Source organism: Sinocyclocheilus rhinocerous, unplaced genomic scaffold (genome assembly GCF_001515625.1).
Source record: "Sinocyclocheilus rhinocerous isolate Xijiao unplaced genomic scaffold, SAMN03320098_v1.1 scaffold1069, whole genome shotgun sequence".
Lineage (NCBI taxonomy): Eukaryota > Metazoa > Chordata > Actinopteri > Cypriniformes > Cyprinidae > Sinocyclocheilus > Sinocyclocheilus rhinocerous.
The window spans coordinates 1,673,668-1,696,330 of record NW_015635541.1 but is presented as its reverse complement, the minus strand read 5'-3'; the positions used below and the strand labels follow the sequence as shown (position 1 = coordinate 1,696,330).

Genomic DNA, 22,663 nt, shown 5'->3' with positions numbered 1-22,663 from the left:
ATTATTGACTATAATTATTGTATCTCAGTCTGTTTGTGATTACAGCAAAATGTTTAAACTCCATTTAGTGTGCAAACGCCTCGCCAATGAATGAGACACAAACGTCCTGATGAGGTTTGAATGCGACTTGTTGGTGGATTGTCGCGATGTCCGATTCGTGAACGGAAAAATTAGTTCACCAAAAATTCTGTCATAATTTACTCACCCTCATGTCGTTCCAAACACGTCTTTCTTTCTTCCGTGGAACATAACAGAAGATATCGTGAGAAATGTCCATACACTGAAAGTTAGTGTTAACCAAAACTGTTTGGTTACTTACCAAAATTCTTCAAGAAAGTTAAAGGTTTAAAGATGACAGAATTTTCACTCGTGGGTGAACTATCCCTTTAAAAACGGTTTTATTTGAACGATTCGTTCGATCAGTTCAAACAGTTCACAAGTCAATAATTCGAATCATTAATCGTCTCTTTCCAACATGAGAGGAGAACAAGTGAGTTATAACCATAGACTGTATGGTACCGAGGATTTCTGATGAGGACAAAAGAACAGCAGAAACGTCAAAAATAAAACAGTATGTTTACAACTTGATTGTTTGTTTAAACAGCATTTTATTCTAACTTGCAACGCCTTTTCAGTCGAAATATGTAAACGCGTTGTATTAATATAATATCATATCATATCATATCAATGAGTCCAACCGCTAAATCGGTGTTCAAAAAAAGAGCGAGTCGGTCGCCATGCGCCCCCTGCTGGCAGCAGCGTTTCTCACTCAGCGCATGCGTCAATCGGTCACGTTATATTTCTGGAAGTAGACACACCGGTTCACACGTGTGTGTAGCAGGCAAAAGCATCGAACCGGATCTTAGCTATTTTAAAGCTGTGGATGTTTTTAACTTAAAAGGGCTAGTAAGAAAATGTCTAATTTTTTGATACACACCCTTTTGTCCCACCATCCCAATCCCGAGGATTTGTTCAATAGTTTGTGCTAGTCAAGCACAACACGCCCCGACATAGAGAAGATCGAAGCTCTAACTCAGGGCTGTCCAAACTCGGTCCTGGAGGGCCGGTGTCCTGCAGAGTTTAGCTCCAACCCTAATTAAACACACCTGAACCAGCTAATCAAGCTCTTACTAGGCATAGAAACTTCCAGTGTTGGAGCTAAACTCTGCAGGACACCGGCCCTCCAGGACCGAGTTTGGACAGCCCTGCTCTAACTGTTTTGATCCAAGAGCTTTCCAATAAATCACAAGAGGAGGGCTTTATTTGTAAAGTGCAGTCAAGTGATATGGAATCAATGCATGCCAATAATGCAAACGATCTCCAGTGCAGATGATGGAGGTAAAGATCTGCTCAGCGCTGTCTGTGGACTCTTTGCAGTGTATGTCAGTACCTGTCAGACCCACGATGCACCTGAGAAGGTAAGTCATGTTCTTCTGCCTGTGCTGATGACGAGAGATGATGGCAACCATGAAACCAGCAGGTTTGACACGGATGTTGCCATTGAAGTCACAGCAGTGCTGTTATCCAGCATCTCCTATGACAGAGACATCATCTCCAGGACCTTGTCCTGCACCCTTTGCTGTGCTAAAGATCTCTCTGACTCCATAATCTCAAAAATCATAGTCCGGATCTGGTTCACCATACTCAAGTCCTGCTATAAAGACACTGAACCAGAGATCCTACATCAGATATGGGATGATTTACTGTCTTGGCATCAGAGAGATCAGACAGAATCAGTATCAGCTCGGGTTCTGTTGTGTCTCACTGCTCACTCTGACCACCTCTACTCATCGGAAACCTCTCAGACCCGGCCGGACCCTAGAAGATCTCAAAGGTTTCTTAAGGCAATCCAGGCTGGATTGACCCACAAGGACAGTGTGACCCGCAAACGGGCACTTTACCTGCTCACCAGGTCTGTTGCCCTGGCGGAAATCAAGAAAGAAGATGTGTTCACCAGCGAGGAACCTGACACGGGTAAGACAATGTTCAGTATCTCCCACAGTGTGTAAGATGTGTGTGTGAACAGTGTAAGAAATCATAAACATCTCTTGGATCTCTGCAGATGAAATCCTGTTCAGATGGACTCCCGAAAAAAAGCAGTTACTGAGGGAAGTCTGGGAAGATTATGCTCTAGTATTAGAGACTCTAGAAGAAAACCAGGTAAGAATATTTTGTTTCAGATTCACAGAACCCCACTGGCTATGTTCAGAATTGCAAACTACCATACTATGCACTGACAACTGATATTTATGTGAATGAATGAAAAGTTGTCTGCTATACTGTTATAAAGATCTCATTGATTTTTACAGAAGTTCATCTTATTATTTGGCCAATATCAGCAGCTGCACCAAATTGTATATTTTCCTCAGTTTGGGCTTCTGAATATAATTGAGGTGTTTTTTTCCCTCAAATATGAGCTCCATATTCTCCTATATCATACTATGTGTGCCATAAAAGCCATATATGATACTCAGCAACATCCTTTTTTTTTTTTTTTAAAGATTTTCTTGAATATTTTGTCTAAAGGTTCTATAAATTGTTCCATTAAAAAAAAAACTGACTTATTTCATATGTCAGGCTTTACAGAGATAAATTACAAATTTATTATCTTTTTTTTTCGGACGTTTGCCAAAAAAAACATACTGATTGACCAACAATCTGAATATTTGCCTTATGGAAATAAATATTTGTGAACTGCATTAGTGCGTCTTATATTGTTTATCTTTGTTTTTGTTTTTTTAAGATTCACGTGATTCGACCTGTACTCAACAGGATTGACATGCTTGTTGATACAACAGTGACTGACATCCAAGGTTTGTGGCAGCACATGGCATAATTTCAGTTTACTGCTAACTGGTCTTGTATCTTTGCTTGATCTGGTTCTCCAACTCTCTCCATAATCAGGTGGGCTGTTTTCTCCTTCCTGGCTGCTGTGTGTGTATCAGCGCATGTTTCACAGTGAAAACAAGGCAGTAATGAAGGAAGGAGTCAATCACCTGTTACAACTGAAAGCACTGCATCGTCCTGCGTTTGCTTTGGCATTCTCACAGGCATCCATCCATGTTATGCTTTATAAGATACTGGAACTAAAAATTCTGTTTAACCCAGAAATATGTCACATTATGAAAGTAAAATAGTTTGCAAATACACTTATTGATAATGAATGTTCTTCTGGTTGTCAGTTTGTAATCGGTCCTCTCATGGATGTTCTTGCAGAGAGCTCTCTCTATCACAGGTAATTATTGTCAGGAGTTCATTTTCATACTAGGTAAGGTTTTATTACATATTACATAATACAGTTTGGTGTCAGTCTTAAAATGTTTGTTTCCCAGAGCGCCACAGCAGAACATCAGAGATTGTCCAGAGCTTGGAGTAAAACTCCAAATGTTTATGGTGAATTTCTTCAACAGTTTGCCAGAAGAGAACAGAGGTAAAAAGAACCAGTTTATGTTTGTGGACATGTTTTGGTCTCTGGGTTTTAGGCTATTCAATAAAGCAATAAACAAGACTCCAGGATATTTTAGGCTGGTCTGAAATGTGCAATTTCACAGCAGAATTCATACTGTTGTTTTTGTTGTTGCGATCAGGTTCAGTGTTGCTGCAGCTCATTCAGCAGTTGGGTTCACGGCACTGGTGCGCAGTCCCACTGCTCTTTCTGTCCCAGGCCCTGTCCTGTCTGTCCCCCTGTCCTTTACTAGGATCTGATGGACTTCATGCATTCAGGTACACACTACTAGCTGCTGCTATCAAATGATCCCGCAGTTGGAGAAATGTAGTGAGTGTTAAGTGCAAATTAAAGAAGAGATGCTACTCATTTATCTATAATAAAGCATACAGTCTTTTACATCATTTTGTTTTGCATTATCATTACTAAATACAAAAAAACTGAAATAAATGTAATTTATTTTATATTAGTTGAATCAAATAGTGAAAGAAAAGCAGCCAATAAGTGTCCAGCATACATTTGAGCTCCTTCAGTGCTGTTTAAAAAGCATCCTGTAATGCAAACTGATCTATTTTATAAAACTGACATCTGTAACAATCAGTCACTTGGTGAAAGTGCATATGTTATTTGTTGCAATAATGAATGTGTTTGTAATTCACATAATCTGCGCATGTTTTTGTTTTCAGAGAAGTTCTGCGCTGCACTATGATCACTCACCAGGTTCTTCTGAGAGGAGCTTCACAGTGTTTTCTGCTCCATGCTGCTCTCTGCCTGACAGATGTGGTACTTTAGCTACCCCTGTAAAGCCTGTCATATGAAATATATATATTCAGTATATATGTGACCCTGGACCACAAAATCAGTCTTAAGTCACACGGGTATATTTTTAACAATAGCCACAAAAAAAATAAAATTATTGAACCTTCAGACAAATTATAAAAATAAAAAAAATTGCATTTGGTTTTTGTTTTGTATCATATTTGACGCATCAAGCTTTTATGCCTCACTATGTCATATTAGTGAGAAAATGAGCTTACACCCAGGAAAGAAAAAACACTTCAGTTTTATTTTTATTTCGGTCCAAACTGGGCAAATTTGGTACAAATATTGTTATTTATGTGGCCAAAATGTAAGATGAAATTTTTATGTCAAGTTTGAATATGCACAATCACAAATAAGATTTTAAGTGTTTCAGTGCTACATGTATTTAAAAAAAAAAATTAAGATCTTGTGGAATTAAAGATTTTACATTTCTCATTCTGTTTATTATGATTGTGTTATTATATATGGTCACGATGGCTGATTTAATGATCAGACAGAATGGATTTCTAACTGATTTTCTTGTTTTTGGCAGTCAGCGGTGTCTCTAGATGAGATATTTGGTTTTCTTGTACATTTTCGAGCTGATGAGTCTCTATGTCGGGGCACAGCACCTTGGAAAGAGGTAAACTGAAAGTCTATTAACTAAATCAGAATTCATAAGCCTGCTCAATTTGCAAAGTATTTTGATCACACAACTACCGTATTGGCCCGAATATAAGACGACCCATTACGTATTTCATGGCACACTCGTTTTATGCGTATTTGGCGCCACCTAGTGTTGTGGGTGTATTATTGACATGTCAAAAGTCTAGACCTTGAATATAAGACGACCGCGTTTTTTCAGATGTATTTCCAAGAAAAAAAACATCGTCTTATATTCGGGACAATACGGTAATATTCACGACATGTTAAACTTTGCTCCCATCACAGCTGTGTAAATGGCTCCAGGCTAAGGAAGGCTGTTTTCGTTTGACCGACGGCGATTCGGGCTCCTCTGAGGAGCTTCACGCTGAAACATCAAACTGAGATGGGGCTTCTATATTCAGCTACGTCCAGCAGTGTCTGAAGACCTTTCTCACAGTTCCAGCCAGCTCAGGTGAAATACAGAACAACAGTTTAGCAATACTGAACATGTTTCTGCATTAACATCCTTTATGTTTTAATCCTGGAACAACATAACTGTCAAAACAACAACCGAAATGACCCCAGTTCGGATACATTTGTTCATCATGCCACATTTCCTCTTGGAATTTTAAGGTCAATATCATCTACCCTATTTACTGTATATAACATGGCTCCAAACATTTTCCACCAAGCTTTATGCACATCTCACAGTTTTATTTAGATGATTTATTTTTTTCTGGCAGATCAGAATGGAAGTCTACCTGATCCAGGTGAGGCCGAGCTGCTGGCACGAGCTGTACTGCTGACAGCCGACCTTCAGCAAACCAGGAGTGAGGAACCTGGTATAGAACTGCTTCTCCAGCCCCTTCTGGACGTCTTACGGAGACTCAGCGCTAACATCTATCTGGTGCTGCACAAGACAGACAAGAGCCTGCAGTTACTGTTGCACCTGCTGCAGCTGCATCGCAGACGCTCTGATACAGAGAAGGAGAATGGTGTGTGTTGTGTTTTAGAGAATATAAGACAAACATGCCGAAGCCTTGAATCTGGTTTGTTTGTAGAGGATGTCGTGGCTGTCGCATTGAAGACTCACATGCTGTCGGCGGTGGAATCGGTGCAGGAGATTCTGCTGAGAAGGTTGAGCGGGGAACTGACGGAGGTGAGTGTTTTTATGCATAACATATAATAATCCTGCCAGAAAAACTAGGTCTGGGTGGTCAAAACTGGATTATTGCTGATCCAAGTTGGTGTACCAGCACTAATCCGCTGACCAACCTGGGTCCATCAACCATTTAGACTAGCTGCTTATGATAACCATCTTCAACCACCTGAAACCATGTAAAACCAGCTACCATTTGGTTTAGCTGGATTTCTGGGGGATTTTTACATGCTGTATCCGTCTTCTCTCTCTCTCTTTCTCTAGTTATGTGATGTGGAGAGGTCTGATCTTTATCTCTCAGTATTAAGGGAGCTGGTCCTTATTCCACTGTGTCGTGGTACGGATCAAATCTGCAGCAAAACTACATCCCAAAAGTCACCACAAACTGCCTGAGGATCCTCAATGAACCCTCTGAACAGGTGCAGCACTCAACATAGGCTTGATTCTTCAAACTCTGTTCATCATAATTGCATGTTTAATATAATTACACTACTTTTCAGAAGTTTGGGGTCAGTAAGATTTTTTTTTTTTTTTAAGGAATGTGTACTTTTGAACGAGGAGGCTTTAATCAAAAGTGATATTAAAGATCATTATAATACATAATATGTGACCCTGGACCACAAAACCAGTCATAAGTAGCACGGGTATATTTGTAGCAATAGCCAAAAATACATTGTACAGGTCAAAATGATAAATTTTCTTTGCTCCCTCAGATTCCAGATGTTCAAATAGTTGTATCTCAGCCAAATATTGACCTATACAAACCATACATCAATGGAAAGCTTGTTTATTCATTTTTCAGATGATGTATAAATCTCAATTTCGAAAAATTGACCCTTATGACTTGTTTTGTGGTCCAGGGTCACATATTTCTATTTCAAATACATGCTGCTCTTTTGAACTTTCTATTTATTAAAGAATTTATAAAAATAAGAAATGTTTCTTGATCAGCAAATCAGCATATTAGAATGATTTCTGAAGGATGATGTGACAGTATAATGACTGGAATAATGAAGCTGACAACACAAAAATACATTTTCTGTTTTAATACATTTTAAAATGTATTAAAATAGAAAGTAGTTGTTTTAAGTTGTACTAATATTACAATGTCACTGTTAATAATGTTACTGTTTTTACTGTATTTTTTGGTGAGCACTTTTGTAAAAATCTTACCGACCCCAAACTTGTGCATTTTTATTTTAGATATGTATATGCTCTATTTCCCTCCACTTTTAAGTCAAATATAAAAAAAAATTAAGTATTTCAGATTTAAGTATTTCAAAAACTATTTAGTGAGTTGTAAGTTACTTTAAAGCAGCATGACACCCTTGTTCAAAAAACAAAAAAAACCTAGGATGTTAGACTACTGTAGATTATTCCAAAGCACATTTGTAAAATATTTTGTAAGTGGATGGAAATTTCTGATGAAATGAGATCTAAACTGTGTGTTTTTCTAGAATCCATCTGTGTCAGGGCAGGTTCAGAGAGTGGTCTGTATGGCCACACTTGCGCTGTTGTGTGACATGGCTGATTGGGGTGTCCTGAACTCCCGCTCTGAGGCCACGAGATCACTTCACTCGCTGACCGACTACTTCTACCCTTCATCATCTCAGCATCTCAACCGTACCTTACTGAAGCCCACAACTGTGACAGTCAGGTCTGTTCAAGCTCTTAAAAAAACAATTGGTTGCTCTAGGTCTTGGAGTTAAAAATCTATATATTTGTTCAAAGTAAGTTTTCCTGTGAAGCATTATCACATATTCATTTATGAGTTATGTGTGTGTATTCCAGTGATTCAGTGGACAGTCTCGTGCTGAAGGACTGGGGGCGAATTGTGGCCCAGTTTATTCGAGATCAGTGGACGTGTCTGAGTTTCCTGCAGAAGTCTGCTGGGACCCTTCGGGATCCTGAGGCTCCTGAGGTCCTGAGGACTGCTGTGGATGCTCTGGCGTTACTGCCTGGTCATCTTGTTCTGCCGGTGCTGGACTTCATGGCGTCAGTCTTACCACAGGTGGGCTGCAATTCTCTTTTCAGTTTATCAGCTTTGTTGCATTAACATTTCAGATTTAAAGGGATAAAAAAATACAGGTTCTACCCTTTTCTAGATGTTGTTTTGCTTGAAGTCAATTGATAATGTTAGTAAAGTTTTTTTTTGTGCTGAACAATTATAAGTAACATAAAAAAGTCTGGAATTTCAGGAACATTTGAAGTTTAAAAATTGATTTCTTTTACATTTTTTTTATCTAACTGTAATTTATTTATTTTATTTTTAAATTGTAAATTAATAAATACATTTATAAAATTTTTTGTGGACATTGTGTGTTGTGTGATGTGAACTTGTGTTTTTGTGTTGTTGGGTCTATTTTCTCCACCAGGTGGTGCAGAGTGTTGAATCTCTGTGCATTGAGGCCATATGTGCATCATGGAAGGTGGTTCAGGCTCTGAGCACAAACCCTCATGACTTCTGGTCCACACTGCAGGGATTCGTGCGCTTAGCTTTTCACCAGGGCCTTCTGCAGCTCACGGAGGAACAGAACCCAAGAATCACAGCCTGCATACAGCAGGTCAGGGAAAAGCCTGAAAGACCACTTGCGCCATTTGTGATAAAAAAAAAACATATAGCTTAGTGTATATATTAAAAGCTTTCTGGTTTTCAGGGCAGATTGTGAGTGAGATCATGGAATTGGCTCAGGTCCGATCAGGAGTGTTTAATGTTCTGATCCAGCATTGCTGCGAGACTTGGCTTCCCTCTGGGACAGCAGAGGGTGTCCAGTCAGACGCTGTGTTCAGTACAGCTCTCTTACAGCTCGACATCCTGACCGAGGCCTGTGTGTACGGCCCAGTGTTCAGAAGAGACCAAAGGTGAGTGTGCACATAAAAAAACGGATGCTAAAAAGTATTTTTGTATACAAACTAGTAAAATAATTTATTTATTTATTTAGGTACTTAATATTTTTGTTCTTAATACGTTATTAATATTAATAATAATAGTTATGTTAAGAAAAATCTATTAAAATATAAATGGGTCAACATCACCATACCTTTCAACCCTCACAATACTCAAAAATGTTGGTTTTAATTTCCCATTCGCTTTGTCATGTCATAAATAGTATACACTCAAGTACTATAGAAACATATTAGCTGAGCCCCCACACATTTCTTTTAGATAATTATGGGCCATTATTCGAAGCATAAACCATAAGATATGTCCACCCTGTCATGGACATATATATTACTGTTAAATACGTTTTCATTGCAAAATTAAGATGCAAATTATATTTTCTGAAAGGTATGATGTCCCTTTCCTAAACGGGGTCATTTGTTTGCTTTCAAATTATAAATACATAAAAAAATATATGTAAACCATGTGTTTTTAAAGAAACTCATACAATTCGCACATATTTTCTTATTTGGAGAAAACTGTGATATTAAACATTGACTGAATTATTATTTAAAATATTATTGTAAAATATCAAGATGACAGGATGGACCAGCACATGACGGGGTGGACACAATGCAGAACACACAAATCATGACAAAATATGAAAGGGAAACATTTATTAAACTTCTAAAAAAAAAAAAAAAAAATAATAAATAATATAATTACATCCTCAATCACATTGATATACAATGTGAAAAAGTGATTCAAATCACTTCTGGCATATTTTATGCCAACATGGTGGACATGTTAAGCTTTGGCAAAGCAAGTATAAAATTGATGATAATTTTCTCTCTTTTGCATTCAGGCTTGTTCAAGAGGTTCAAAGCTATGTTGAGCAACTTGGTGATAGTTGTGCAGCAAACACAGCTGTCAACAGGTAAACCACCACTAACCGTTTGTAATGTGTCTAATAGAATGGAAACTTGCAAAAAAATCATTAAATATTCTTGAAAAAAATAGTGTTGCTGAGGAAACAGACAGGTATATGACTATACAGCTGAAGCTGACATCATTTGCTATGTTTCCATCCAATTACGAATTAAACTTATGCGCAAAATTTAAATATTGCATAAAACATTTGCGAATAAAGCACCGTTTCCATCCAGGGAGTTGAAGAGAACAAAGTCGTCACTTCCTGATTAACTTGCGCTAAATATCACGAAGAAAACTAAATTTGCTGCAATAGGAGAAGGCATATAATAATTTGTGTGTACAATAAATTACGAGCTTCAGAGCGCGCAGACAAAAGTGTGAAAGCACCCTTATTTTCGGAGTCTGCTGTTTGAGAACGCAGTTCTTGGAGTTAATTATAACAAAGCACTTTGACGAGACTTTGCTCAAACATTTTAGAATGACAAAACTAGCATTTCAGATGCTGTGCAATGAGATCTGTCCATTGGTTGGTCCAGTTTTATGCTGTCCCATCGCAAAGTCACATGTCTTTTTTGATGCGCATTTAGGAATTTTTTCGGTAAAAGTGTTTCCATCATAGTTTATGCGCATGTTTTCTTACCGGATAAAAAATTTATCCTACTTAGTTGAGCGCATACATTTTTGTTTTTTATGCACATTTTTAGAATTTATGCACACCCTGGCGTTTCCATCCAGCCTTTTTTTTATGCGATATCCCAAAATGCGTATAAAAATAGGTGGATGGAAACATAGCTATTGACTAAGCATTGTGGACTTTTGCAAATGGACTATTTTTGTGCTACAAAACTACTTGAATCAGAATAAGTTTTCCTCATAGCATGTTCAAATACATTTATTATTCTGAATCTTGTTTCTAGTGATAACAGGGATGATCAGTTTCCTCGAGTGTGTGTTCTGGCTTTCCTCTGCCGCTTGAATCCATCTAATCAGCTCCACCAGCGTCTGATGGAAGAGCTCGTGCAACGACTACTGAGGAAGGTTTGTGTTCAATTCTTAACCACAGCTCTTACTGGAAATTGGGTGTTTAATTCTTAACGAAAGCACTTCCTGAAAACAATGAGCGTGTGTTTGATTTTGTTTTGAATGCCCCATCTCATGGTTTTTGCACGTGTTTTTGATTAAAGTTCCCTCCTTTGCCTCTTTTCCTTCCCTCAGGATGCCGAGATTTCGAAATCCAAAGTGTGTTACTATAGCAACTCCATCCAGCACAGAGTGAAGAACCGCGTGTGGCAGACGCTGCTGCTGCTACTGCATAAACTCAGACTGGTTAGATCTCTACACCAACACACGCATGCATATTAATCCACTTCGTACTAGAGATGCTCTGATTTCAGGGTTTTTGGTCAGTTCAAATTCTGATATTGTCAGATGACTGTGTTGTTTCTGAATTATGCTTTTAAATAAACACTATGTGATTACATCCCTACAAAGAGGTAGTTATATTAACTTGTTTCCACTGAATGGTACTGATTTGAATCTGTTGGATGTGTAACAGGCCTACATTGTAAAAAGTGCAATGAAAGGCAAATAATATTTAATTATGGATAAATAATTAATAATTCTTAAATAAATAAACATGAATCTGACTATTTTATAGAGGTAATATTGACTCGATACTACTTAATATTGCTGATTTGAATCTGTGTAACAGGCCAACATTGTAAGCAAATAATAATAATAATTATTATTAATAAATAATAATTAAATAAATAAAAATTAATCTAATATGACTATTTTATAGAGGTAGTTATATTAACTTGTTTCGATTTGAATCTGTTGGATGTGTAACAGGCCTACATTGTAAGACATGCAATGAAAGGCAAATTATAATAATAATTATTATTATTAATAAATAATTAATAATAATAATTAAATAAAAATGTAATACGATCTAATATAATCTAATATGACTTTTATAGTGGTTATATTTGTGATGCTAAAATGTTTTTACTTGTAAATGTTAAATGATTCATGTTTTTACTAGTTGTGATAGAACGTTAGATATACAAATAAAAAAATTTTTTTTGCATATTTTACTTATATTGCAAGTTCCCACCAACAGTGATGTTTTGAGGTTTATGGCTCTTAATAAGATAAATATTGTTTGTTAAAATGTCATTGTTGGTAAAATGTAATATGTTGCATTTATTGAATTTAATTAATAATTTATTTATGTAATTTATTGAAATAGATTAAATAATTTGAATAGATTAAATAATTGTAATATTTATTTAAATAGAAGCAATAATAATACATTTTGTCCCTCAAATGCACTTTTCTATGTACACAATTTCGAGTTCAGCAGTCTATTTTGATATTATCTGTCACAGGAGTGTGTGTTGAGTCACATGTGTGAGGCTGGCTTCTACAGTAACCAAGCATCTGTCAAGTATCTGATAGAGTGGACCCTGATCCTGGTCCTCCACCAGAACCCGTCTCACATCCAGAACCTGTGGAACTGCTTCAGTCTGGTGAGTCTGAACTCATCAGCACACAAACCGTAACCTACAAACAGATGCTGCATATATGGAACAAAACCGGTCCTGAATGTCTATATAATGAGTATAAAAAATAACTAGTTTAAACTAGGGCAGGAGAAAGTATTTTAACATCTGAAATATTACAAACATCAGTTTTAATTATGTAGACATGTCTGCCATTTTCTTGTTAGCCATACGGTTCTTTGTTTTGCAGGATCATGAGAAGACAAAAACAAGCATTTGCACTTTTCTCTCTGTCCTCGTGCACCTGAATGTCCTCCTCCCAAAACTGCAAGATAAAGTAATAATATTTCTTTCTGTGAGAACAATATGAACATTTTATGCATTATCTGTATTGCTGGTGTTTGTCTCAGGAGCTGCAGTGGCGTAGAGCGGTTGAGGTGAGCCTGCAGCGGTGTTTCAGTCATAATTTCAGCATCCGTTTGTACGCCCTGCTCGCCCTTAAGAGGGTTTGGGAGCTGGAGGACACCCGTGCTCTCTCAGAGGAAAACCTGGGTGGACTGACAACAGTGGTCCAAGCCTGTTTACAGCAGGCTTAAGCCATGCAGAACACCGGGTAAGAAAAGATTTACTCATTAACCCAATAAAGCTTGCTGTATCATATTAGATTCTCATGAGAAACTTTGAGATATCAGGTATTTTTAAAAGAAGTGTGTTTTTTTTTCCCACAGAAATGCAATGAAAAATTGGTCTAGAATTCAGGACCATTTTTTCTTTAGTGCTTTCAACCCAATCAGGGACAACAGTGTTGAGGTGAGATCTTTCTCTCTCTCTCTCACACACACACTCACTCACACTCACACTCACTCACACACACTCACACTCACACACACACGCACACACACACACTCACTCACTCACTCACTCACTCACTCACTCGCTTTCTTCTATCTTCAGTGTATAATCTGATCCAATCTGTGCTGTTAAATTCACGTTCTCTGCTTCCTCAGACAATATTCCAGATCTTTCCTCGCCTCTCGGAGCTGGCAGAAGATGAGTGGCTTCCACTGTGGAAATTTGAGAGTTTTGTTGACTTCCCGATGGGTGCCGCCTTGAAGAACCCTGTGACGGATCTCTGTGAATTCCAGCCTGGTGACTGGATCCAGCAGGACAAAGGTAATCACCACATGAGGGCAGCAGAGCACTGGAACCACACCACAGTGAGAAACTAAAAATCTATAGTTGTTCTCCTTGTTTCCATAAACATTAGTGAGATGGGGCTGAACAAGACCGTCTTCTCTGTCTTGTCAGCTCTCATGTTCAGTTTGTTAAGAGAAGGGCGAAAGCAATACAATATTCAAATGTTAAGCAAACACAAATGTTTTATGTCTGACAGGTGACTTGGAGCAGGAAGAGCGCTGGGCAGAAGTTCAGAAGAAAATCACCCTGTGGAAGCTGAGTGTCCAGGAGCAGGAGCCTGAGCTCATGGCCCAGCAGAGAGCAGCACGCCTGGGCAAACTCACCAGCAACCTACTGGTGGTCGCATCTCTCATCGACAAGCCCACCAATCTGGGTGGTAAGACAAAGAAATAGACTAATTAATTATAGTAGTATTATATAGTAGAAGGGAGTTATCAATAAAGTTGTTTTATGATCGCTAAACCATAATCAAATTATAAACAAAAAGGAATTGTTGGCTTTCATTGAATGCCATAAAAATGTAATAAAATTAAAATGCACATGTATTATTATTATTGGAAGTAATATTAATAAAGTCCTATTTTTAACATAGTAGCAGTAGTAGTATTGTTACTGTTGTTATTATTCCTTTCAATAAAAATTAGTGGCAGTTTTATTACAGTCACTTTTATTGTTGTTCCGTGTACATGTGCCGGACATGCCTATAAATGCACTTCTGTTCAGCTGCATTGTGCTCCATCTACTGATTTTTAACACCAGAACACATCCTGTGATGGCCTTCATTCTCCTTTCTGTGATGGATTTTACAGTGTCTCACTCTGCTTATATTAAGTTTGGTCTTATTTTTTCTGAATGTCATCAATGCTGCTGCAACAGACATTTAACTCAATCATCATCTCTTCTGAGTCACCAAACAAATCAGTTTTAACACAAGCTCATTATTAAAGGCTCATTCGTCTCATTCATTCAAACATTCTGCTCAAGCCGGTTATTGTTGGATTGATAGGTGTATGGTTTTCATTTCATGCAGTTTTTTCTCCGTTACATTTCATGAATAAATATTGATGCGCTTAGTTGAGTTTAATAAGACTGATAGAAGAAAACACTCATGGTTTAATATTAAAACGGTCAACACTCAAATGTGAATGTGTATCATTTTTTTATATACATGTTTATGAAAGAAGTTTTTATGCTCACCAAGGCTATATATATTTGATCAAAAATACAGTAAAAGTATTATTGTGAAATACTATTGCAATTTAAAATAACTTTTCTATTTTAATATATTTTATATAATTTTCAGCAGCCTTTACTTCAGTCTTCAGTGTTACATGATCCTTCAGAAATCATTCTAATATGCTGATTTGCTGCTCATGAAACATTTCTTCTTATCAAAGTTGAAAACAGTTGTACTGCTTAAAATTGTGGAAACTTATGATTCTTTGCTGAATGGAAAGTTGAAAAGAACAGCATTTATTTGAAATGGAAATCTTTTGTAACATTATAAATGTCTTGGCTGTCACTTTTGATCAATTTAAGGCATCCATTTTTTAATGAATTTAATATGTTACTGTTGAGACCATCATAGGACTAAACTACAAGTGTTTGTGTGTTCGTTCCAGGTCTCTGCAGAACGTGTGAGATCTTTGGGGCCAAAGCTCTGGTTCTGGACAGTCTGCGACATGTTAATGACAAACAGTTCCCGGCCCTTAGTGTGTCTTCAGAGTTGTGGCTGCCGATGCTGGAGGTGTGTGTGTGTGTGTGTGTGTGTGTTGTATTTGTATTGTCAGTCCTATTCCGTTTATTTTGACCTAATGAATATATCTGTTGCTTAAAATCGGATCTGACACCAATCAGAATTGCAAAAATAGTGACTTCCTACAAGTGTCAATGCTATACATTGTTTGGCAACTCTGCCCACAAACTGACACCATAAATTCATAAATTCATGTTGCTTAAACAAACAGATTGCAATTCCATTTGGTGCCACTAGTAGTGCAGAAATTACACACTGCATCTTTAAAGACATACTCATATTTTCATATTTCCTCTGAGTGTGGGCTGAAACAAGCCTAGAGATGTTATTCATCATAATCGTGCAGTACATCAGCCAAATACACACACTACACGGAACCGTCAAAAGCTCTAGCCCGGTTTTGAGGAGCGAGATGTAGAATATGAGCAGTACATTGATTGAATCTGTCAAGATTAATGAAGCCGGTTAGAAATTTCACGTTATATGCCTTCATTTTCCAGGTGAAGCCGGCTGAGTTGTCAGATTTCCTGCAGCTGAAGAAGAGAGAGGGATACTGGGTAATAGGCATGGAGCAAACATCCAACAGCCAGAGTTTACAAGATTACACGTTTCCTGAGAGAAGCCTCCTACTACTAGGGTAAACCAACACCTCCAGCATACTGTACAGATTCTGTCTATATACTCAAAAGTATATGCATTTCAATCATATTAGGTAATGTCCTAGCAGAGTGCACTGTAAAAAAAATCTGTTGCTGCCTTAAATATTAAGTATAATTAAATTGGCTGTACAATTGAGCTAAATCTTGTATAACATAAATTAAATTGCTTAAATTATTATTTTTAAATAATAATTTAAAATGACTTTCTTTGATTTTTAAGTGAAAGTAATGAAAAAACGTATTCTGACATGGTTTACTGAAATCATTTTTAGACAGTGTAACTATAGTAATGCTTGACAACTTTTGGCTTGATACTTTATCTAATGCAAAGATATTTATACATTAAAGATCAATGACTGAGATGATGCAAAGGAAACCTGATTTTAAACAACAGATTTTTAGAAATATCATGTTTGGTTTTAAAGTATTTTGAAAAAATTCACTGACCCTTAATTGTTCAAATACTTTTTGAGGTCATTTTATATGAATGCAGTAGTGTTAATTTTGTCAGCTGTTTTCAATTTTAGTCTTGGTCTTAGTCCCGTGTTAAATGTCCTTGTTAGTTTTTATCCTATTTAGTTTTAGTCGACTAAAAGTCTCAACATTTTAGTCTAGGTTTAGTCAAAGAAAATCTAAAGTATTTTAATCTAGTTTTAGTCAAAGAAAATCTAAAGTATTTTAATCTAGTTTTAGTCAAAGAAAATCTAAAGTATTTTAATCTAGTTTTAGTCAAAGAAAATCTAAAGTATTTTAGTCTAGTTTTAGTCAATGAAAACTTGACATTTTAGCAATAAGATTATTATTAATTAACCGTAGACCTACAGCAGTATTAATTTTGGCAACCATTTGTAACTTAGTGTTAGTCTTACTCAAATGTACATTTTAGTTAACATATTTAGTCAACCTTGTCCTGTTTTTGTTTAGTCAAGGTTAAGTCAACAAAATGTATGAGCATTTTAGTCAGATTTTAGTCAATTAAATCTTGGTCACATTTTTGTCATGCTGTATAATGGTTAAACTGATAAAAAAGAAAACCTGAAGTATTTTAGTCTAGTTTTAGTCAATGAAAACTTGACATTTTAGCAATAAGATTATTATTAATTAACCGTAGACCTACAGCAGTATTAATTTTGGCAACCATTTGTAACTTAGTGTTAGTCTTACTCAAATGTACATTTTAGTTAACATATTTAGTCAACCTTGTCCTGTTTTTGTTTAGTCAAGGTTAAGTCAACAAAATGTGAGCATTTTCGTCAATGAAATCTTAGTCACATTTTTGTCATGCTGTATAATGGTTAAACTGATAAAAATTATTTTTGCTCATAATTATATTTTTAATGATTGTTGTCATTTGTATCATTTTGATCATTTGATTGTATATTGTGGTATTGCACTTTCACAAGTAAGCACAAATCAATAGAATGTGAACTCATAGGCCTACATGGTTTATTTTACCTCATCTAGTGTAGTGATTTAATTATTGGCTTTTTATTATATATATATATATTAATACCAAAGACTTATGCGCTCACTCTATCTACATTATGAAAACTGGTAAAACAAATGGAAAATATTATAACAGTGAAATTCCTTGTAATTCCACAAATTCCAAATTGCAATAGCATTTTTCTCTATTAAAACAACAGCGGTTGAGTAAGTGCATTTATTCAGCCACCACAATCGCAAACAATATAGTCGAGATCTCATGAACACAGATCGGTTGTTTGACACTTTCATTTATAATTTAGATTGCTAAACTCCAGCTTGTTTGTCGCTGTTTTCATATCATCGTCGGCGGCGCTTCTGCAATGAGGAGCGAGCGCGTGCGCATGGTTGCCAGATTGCTTAAAATAAGCAAAACCTGTAAAACACCGGTCAGAAAATTTATCCTTGTAACAGCGAAGCTCTGATTCGGGGATTTGAACTCTTGATATCTGGCAACCGCACACATGAAAGCTCGCATAGAGGAGTGTACAGCAGTCTGCAACAACATTTTGTCTCCTTTTTGACGAAAATAAAAAGATTTATTTTTTGAATGCATTTTAGTCTCGTCTTATTTCGTCAACGAAATTGCATGTTGATATAGTCTTAATTTTTGTTTATCGACCTTCTTGTCGTCTCGTCTTAGTCATGGGAAAAAAGTTTGTCAACGAACATTTTTCGTCATAGTTTTCGTTAACGAAATTAACACTAGAATGCAGCACACAAACAAGTGGTCTTTGATTTGATGACTTGTTTTGAAGGGCAGGATAGTCTTTGTGAAGGGATGTGAAAATAGAAGCTTCTCAGTGTAGGCTGACAGTGCAGTTTAACGCTATGAGGTTAATTGATGTGTCTCTCCCGGTGAGATTTCCTCACCTCAGAATACTGCTGGAGAAAGAGACGTGCATGTCCTGACATGCCGAGCGCTCATCAGCAAAAGCACCCAACATAAATGCACAATTTACACCTACAGCAGGCATCAACCATCATTCAGTCTGAGAGCAGTGATGTAGCAGCTTCAATGTTATTTGATTTGATTTTAGTTTAGTTTTGTTTTGCACAATATAACAGGCATCAACCATTAGTCAGTTTAAGATCAGTGATGCTTTGGCAGTGATTGTCACAACCGAGCAATAAAGGAGCAGAATCTCACATTTTACAGTTTTACTGTTAATGCAGTGAATACTTTAATATTTAATGTCGAGCTACTTTGAAATGGTTTCTTTTTTATGAAGTTATAAAATTTGAAGCCCAAAAGGATTTTTATTTTATATTTCTCAAGGAGAGCTGTTATGTTGACCATATGTTGTGTTCATAATCAACTTGTCATACAGTTTGTTATGAAACAGCACTGATTCAGTATATTAATCACAATTAAGGAGTGTTGGAAAGTGTGTGTGTGTGTGTGTGTGTGTGTGTGTGTGTGTTTCATCATTGCTCTTGCTGAGTCATTTGTCTTAGAGGCAGTAAAGCCACCTGATGTTTTGTACGCAGCAGGTGTGTGAAGCACTGCATTATTATGCCTGATTATCCCACTGATTCAAAGCTATTGAGCAGCAGTTTAAATCAGACTTATTATTTAAAAGCTTGGTTTATTAGTTCAGTCTGCACCCGTGCACTGAGCGGCAGGCCTAAACAGCACTACTAACTTTCACATTTTCTGCATTTTTACAGAATATATTTTAAGACCCTGTACTATCCAATACACTATTTTATTTTTACTTTAATTTATTTAATTTTTAATTTGAACTTTTAGGTCAGCTATATACTAGTGTATGTATAATAGTAAACAAAATAAACTTTTAGTAGATATATTAGTCTTTTCCAGGATGAGAGCGCCAGTCAGACTTATCATTTAAATTTTTTTATATGATCCATTTTAAAGCCCATTAAAATTACATAAAAAACTACATAAAAATTAAATTTTTTTGCCATTTTTAAGCTTTTTTGGTCATCCATGTGCTAGTGTAAACATGCTAAAAGTAAACAAAATATGCTTATATACACATTAAAATGTACAGTCCTTTTCTTTCAGGAATTTTTTTTTAATTTTTATTTTATGCTAGAGTAATTCTAAAAGTTGACAATTGTTTTGTAGATACACATATTAAAATGTACAATCTTTCTCCTCCAGGAAAATGAACCAAAAATACTGTTGACTCATCTTGTCCACGGAGTTATATTTAAAATTTTCATGGTTTACGTGTTCCGTATTTCTGTTGAAACAAGTACAGAAGTAACCAAGTAACCAAAATTGCAGATCTACTCATTTCATGCGGCCTGTAAACATGGTCAAATGTTACTGCTGTATTCTTTTTGGTAGTAGAAAAATCAGATTAGCCAAATTGTTAGCCTGGTGGATGACTCTGGTGCTTGTGTCTGTTTGTCTCTGAGCAGTAATGAAAGAGAAGGCATTCCTGAAAATATCGGTATCGTATCGAAAACAAAATAAGTGGTATCGCCCATCCCTACTGCAAACCTGCTGCAGCTGGTGGACGTGTGTGTGGAGATTCCTCAGCACGTTGTCACCCGCTCCCTCAATGTGCACGTCAGCGCCGCCCTGCTGGTGTGGGAATATACACGCCAGCATTTAGGACAGAACACTGGCTCGTAAAACTACAGAACAGTTTTCTGTGTTTTAGCAGAAAATATCTGTCAGTATTTGGGAGATTTGCGTTGCACACCACTTTTTCTAAGGAAAAGGCGTGTTTACGCAAATCAAGTACGTCATAAGAGGCATTTTGCTTGACAAGACTTCCCAAATTTGATTAGAAAGATGGAAAACCGCAGCATTCGTGTTTAAATATGACTTCCAGATAGACTCTGTCCATACTACCATCTGTTGTTCCTTTTTCTCTCCTTCGAGTTTTTATTTTTTTACTCTGTATTACATTTAAAAGTGATGTTTGATGAATTTGTATATTATCTTATATTTTAATATTGCTTTGAATTTAGGCTAAATAAAGAGTTTCAAAAACATTTCTATCTCAGAATGAGTGCCTTGTTAATATTTAATTCGTATTTACATGAATCATATTTGTTCCCACACATTTATTATGGAAAAATGCAATGCAAAAGTGACAGTTAATTACATCCATAACTATTGTAAACCCTTGCGAAACTAACTGTCTGTGCAAATGAACCAGATATTCAACTGGTCTGTTTTCTCTTGCTGTGTAATTGGCAAGTCAAGCGTTTGATTTTCCATGTTGTCATCGCTGTAGATAAACCGCTGGTTGATGGAGGGACCCTGGAGATACTAAACTGCACTGTCAGGTGCTCACGGCAGATGAAGAACCAGAGAGCAGTGAGAAGCAAACTGTCTGCTTTGTGTGTAGATGAGTTGTTTTGATTGAGTATTGTAATATATTCTCAGGCATTTTTCATTATGATGGAAAATTTGTTTATTTAAAACTGTAAATGGCCAGGTTGCTTGTGGCGCACATGAGATCAGGTTCCCTCTTCAGAGAGTTTCCGTATCGGATTGAATGTTTTTAAATGGAGTCCTCTGCTCAGGAGTGGTTTGATTCAGATGAGGCTGAGTTTCAGATGCGGACGGCGGTGAGGAACTCGACGGTTTTGTGGCCTCGGGCGCGTCTGGTGCTGGAGACTCTGATGGTGCTGATGAGTCTGGGCGCAGTGATGGGTGAGCAGTACTCAACAAGACAATTCATTAATGTCTGTGAATGTTAGAGTCGTCATGTGAACAGGAGAAAGTTTTGCATTTGATTTCTAACAATATCTGAGGAATTAATAGGGTATAAGTAAGTTCAGATGATTTGTTCATTTCTATTAGTTGTAACACGGAAAAGGGAATATTTAAAAAGAATACATGTTGTGAATATTGTTTTCATTGATAATTAAAATAATGCTAACAAAATCCATAGCCCTTATAGAATGTGACAATTTTGATGAGAAACAACACAAACATTAGTGTTAGCAAACAATTTGATGAATGTTGTCATGTTTTGTGGCGTTATGTGGTTAAACATTCCACTTTATTAGATTACAGAAAATTACAGAAATTAGTATGATAATTTTAGAATTTTAAAGGATTACAAAAAATATTTTCTTATTTTGGTTTCCCAGTAAAAAAAAAAAAAATTCTAAACATCCATGAAATAATTTGAAACACTTAAAATAAGTTTCTGTGAAAGAAAACTAAGATATTAAGCCTTGTTTTCAGAGAATATATCTTGAACTAAGATTATTTTTCATGGAATTTCTTGTTTTGTGCAGGAAAATGTAATGTAGATGTAGAGGTTTATGTTTGTTTATATAGAGCTCATTATTTATTGCATAACAGGAATGATTCATTATATAGTAGGATAGATCATTGGTTATTGTCCAAGCGTGATTGATGATGAACTACTAATATTTTTATATAAAATGTTACCAACAGTAATTCTATAGCATTTATGAAAAAAAAGAAATAAAAAAACATAAATCAAAACATACTTTGCTATGAATTTCAGAACTGAGAACACTTTACTCAGTCCAAAAAATTATAATAATATAATATAATCACATAATCTATAAAAAATATTTATTATTATTTTATAAACTGCATATAAAACTTTATTTATCATTTTATTGTGCTTTTGTTCTTTCTTGTCAGGAAACATTCTGGTTATTGTGATTGTTGCAGCCACCAAAACCTTCCACACTGTGACCTCCGTCCTCATCATCAATCTGGCCATTAGTGATTTCTTAGTGGGAATAGGAGTAATGCCATTTGTGGCTGTTTCCATTATGAACAACGGATGGGTCAACTGCAATGTAAGTAGGAAATTATTTACATTTCACATTTATTTACATAGTGCTTTATACATACAGAAGGTTTCAAAGCAGAATCAGGGTTAGTAAACCGGAAAATCAGTGTTAATGCTGTAAAATCAATCAATTATGAAACAAGTTCAGTTCAGCTATAAGCTGCTCTACAGAAAGCAATAGTGTCAATGTTGATTTAGTTCAGTTCGATTTCAGTTTTAATGTTTCAAAGTTAGTGTCTAGCTCAATTCCGAACAAACATTATTTTTCATCTTATAGTGTCAATAAAGTTAAATTGATCATATTACTGAATGTTAAATTTCTTTTAAACATCATCAAACATGAATACCTTAAAGGGGAAGTGTGTAATTTCCCAAGTCCTAGCACCACCAAACAGAATTGCAAAAGTAATCACTGTTTCCAAACAACCC

At 36.2% G+C, this 22,663-nt stretch overlaps 1 protein-coding gene and 1 pseudogene across 1 annotated transcript in view; both read left to right on the top strand.

The window, feature by feature from the left end:
• Positions 1 to 109: 109 nt before the first annotated feature.
• Positions 110 to 20,076, top strand: LOC107747285 (probable methyltransferase TARBP1; annotated as a pseudogene).
• Positions 20,077 to 20,960: 884 nt separating this feature from the next.
• Positions 20,961 to 22,663, top strand: part of LOC107747267 (5-hydroxytryptamine receptor 1A-alpha) — a 4,197-nt gene continuing 2,494 nt past the window's right edge. The window contains exons 1-2 of the mRNA XM_016561726.1: positions 20,961 to 21,108; positions 22,081 to 22,241. Of these exons, the coding sequence (XP_016417212.1) occupies positions 20,961 to 21,108; positions 22,081 to 22,241 (309 nt within the window). The remainder of the gene's footprint in view (positions 21,109 to 22,080; positions 22,242 to 22,663) is intronic.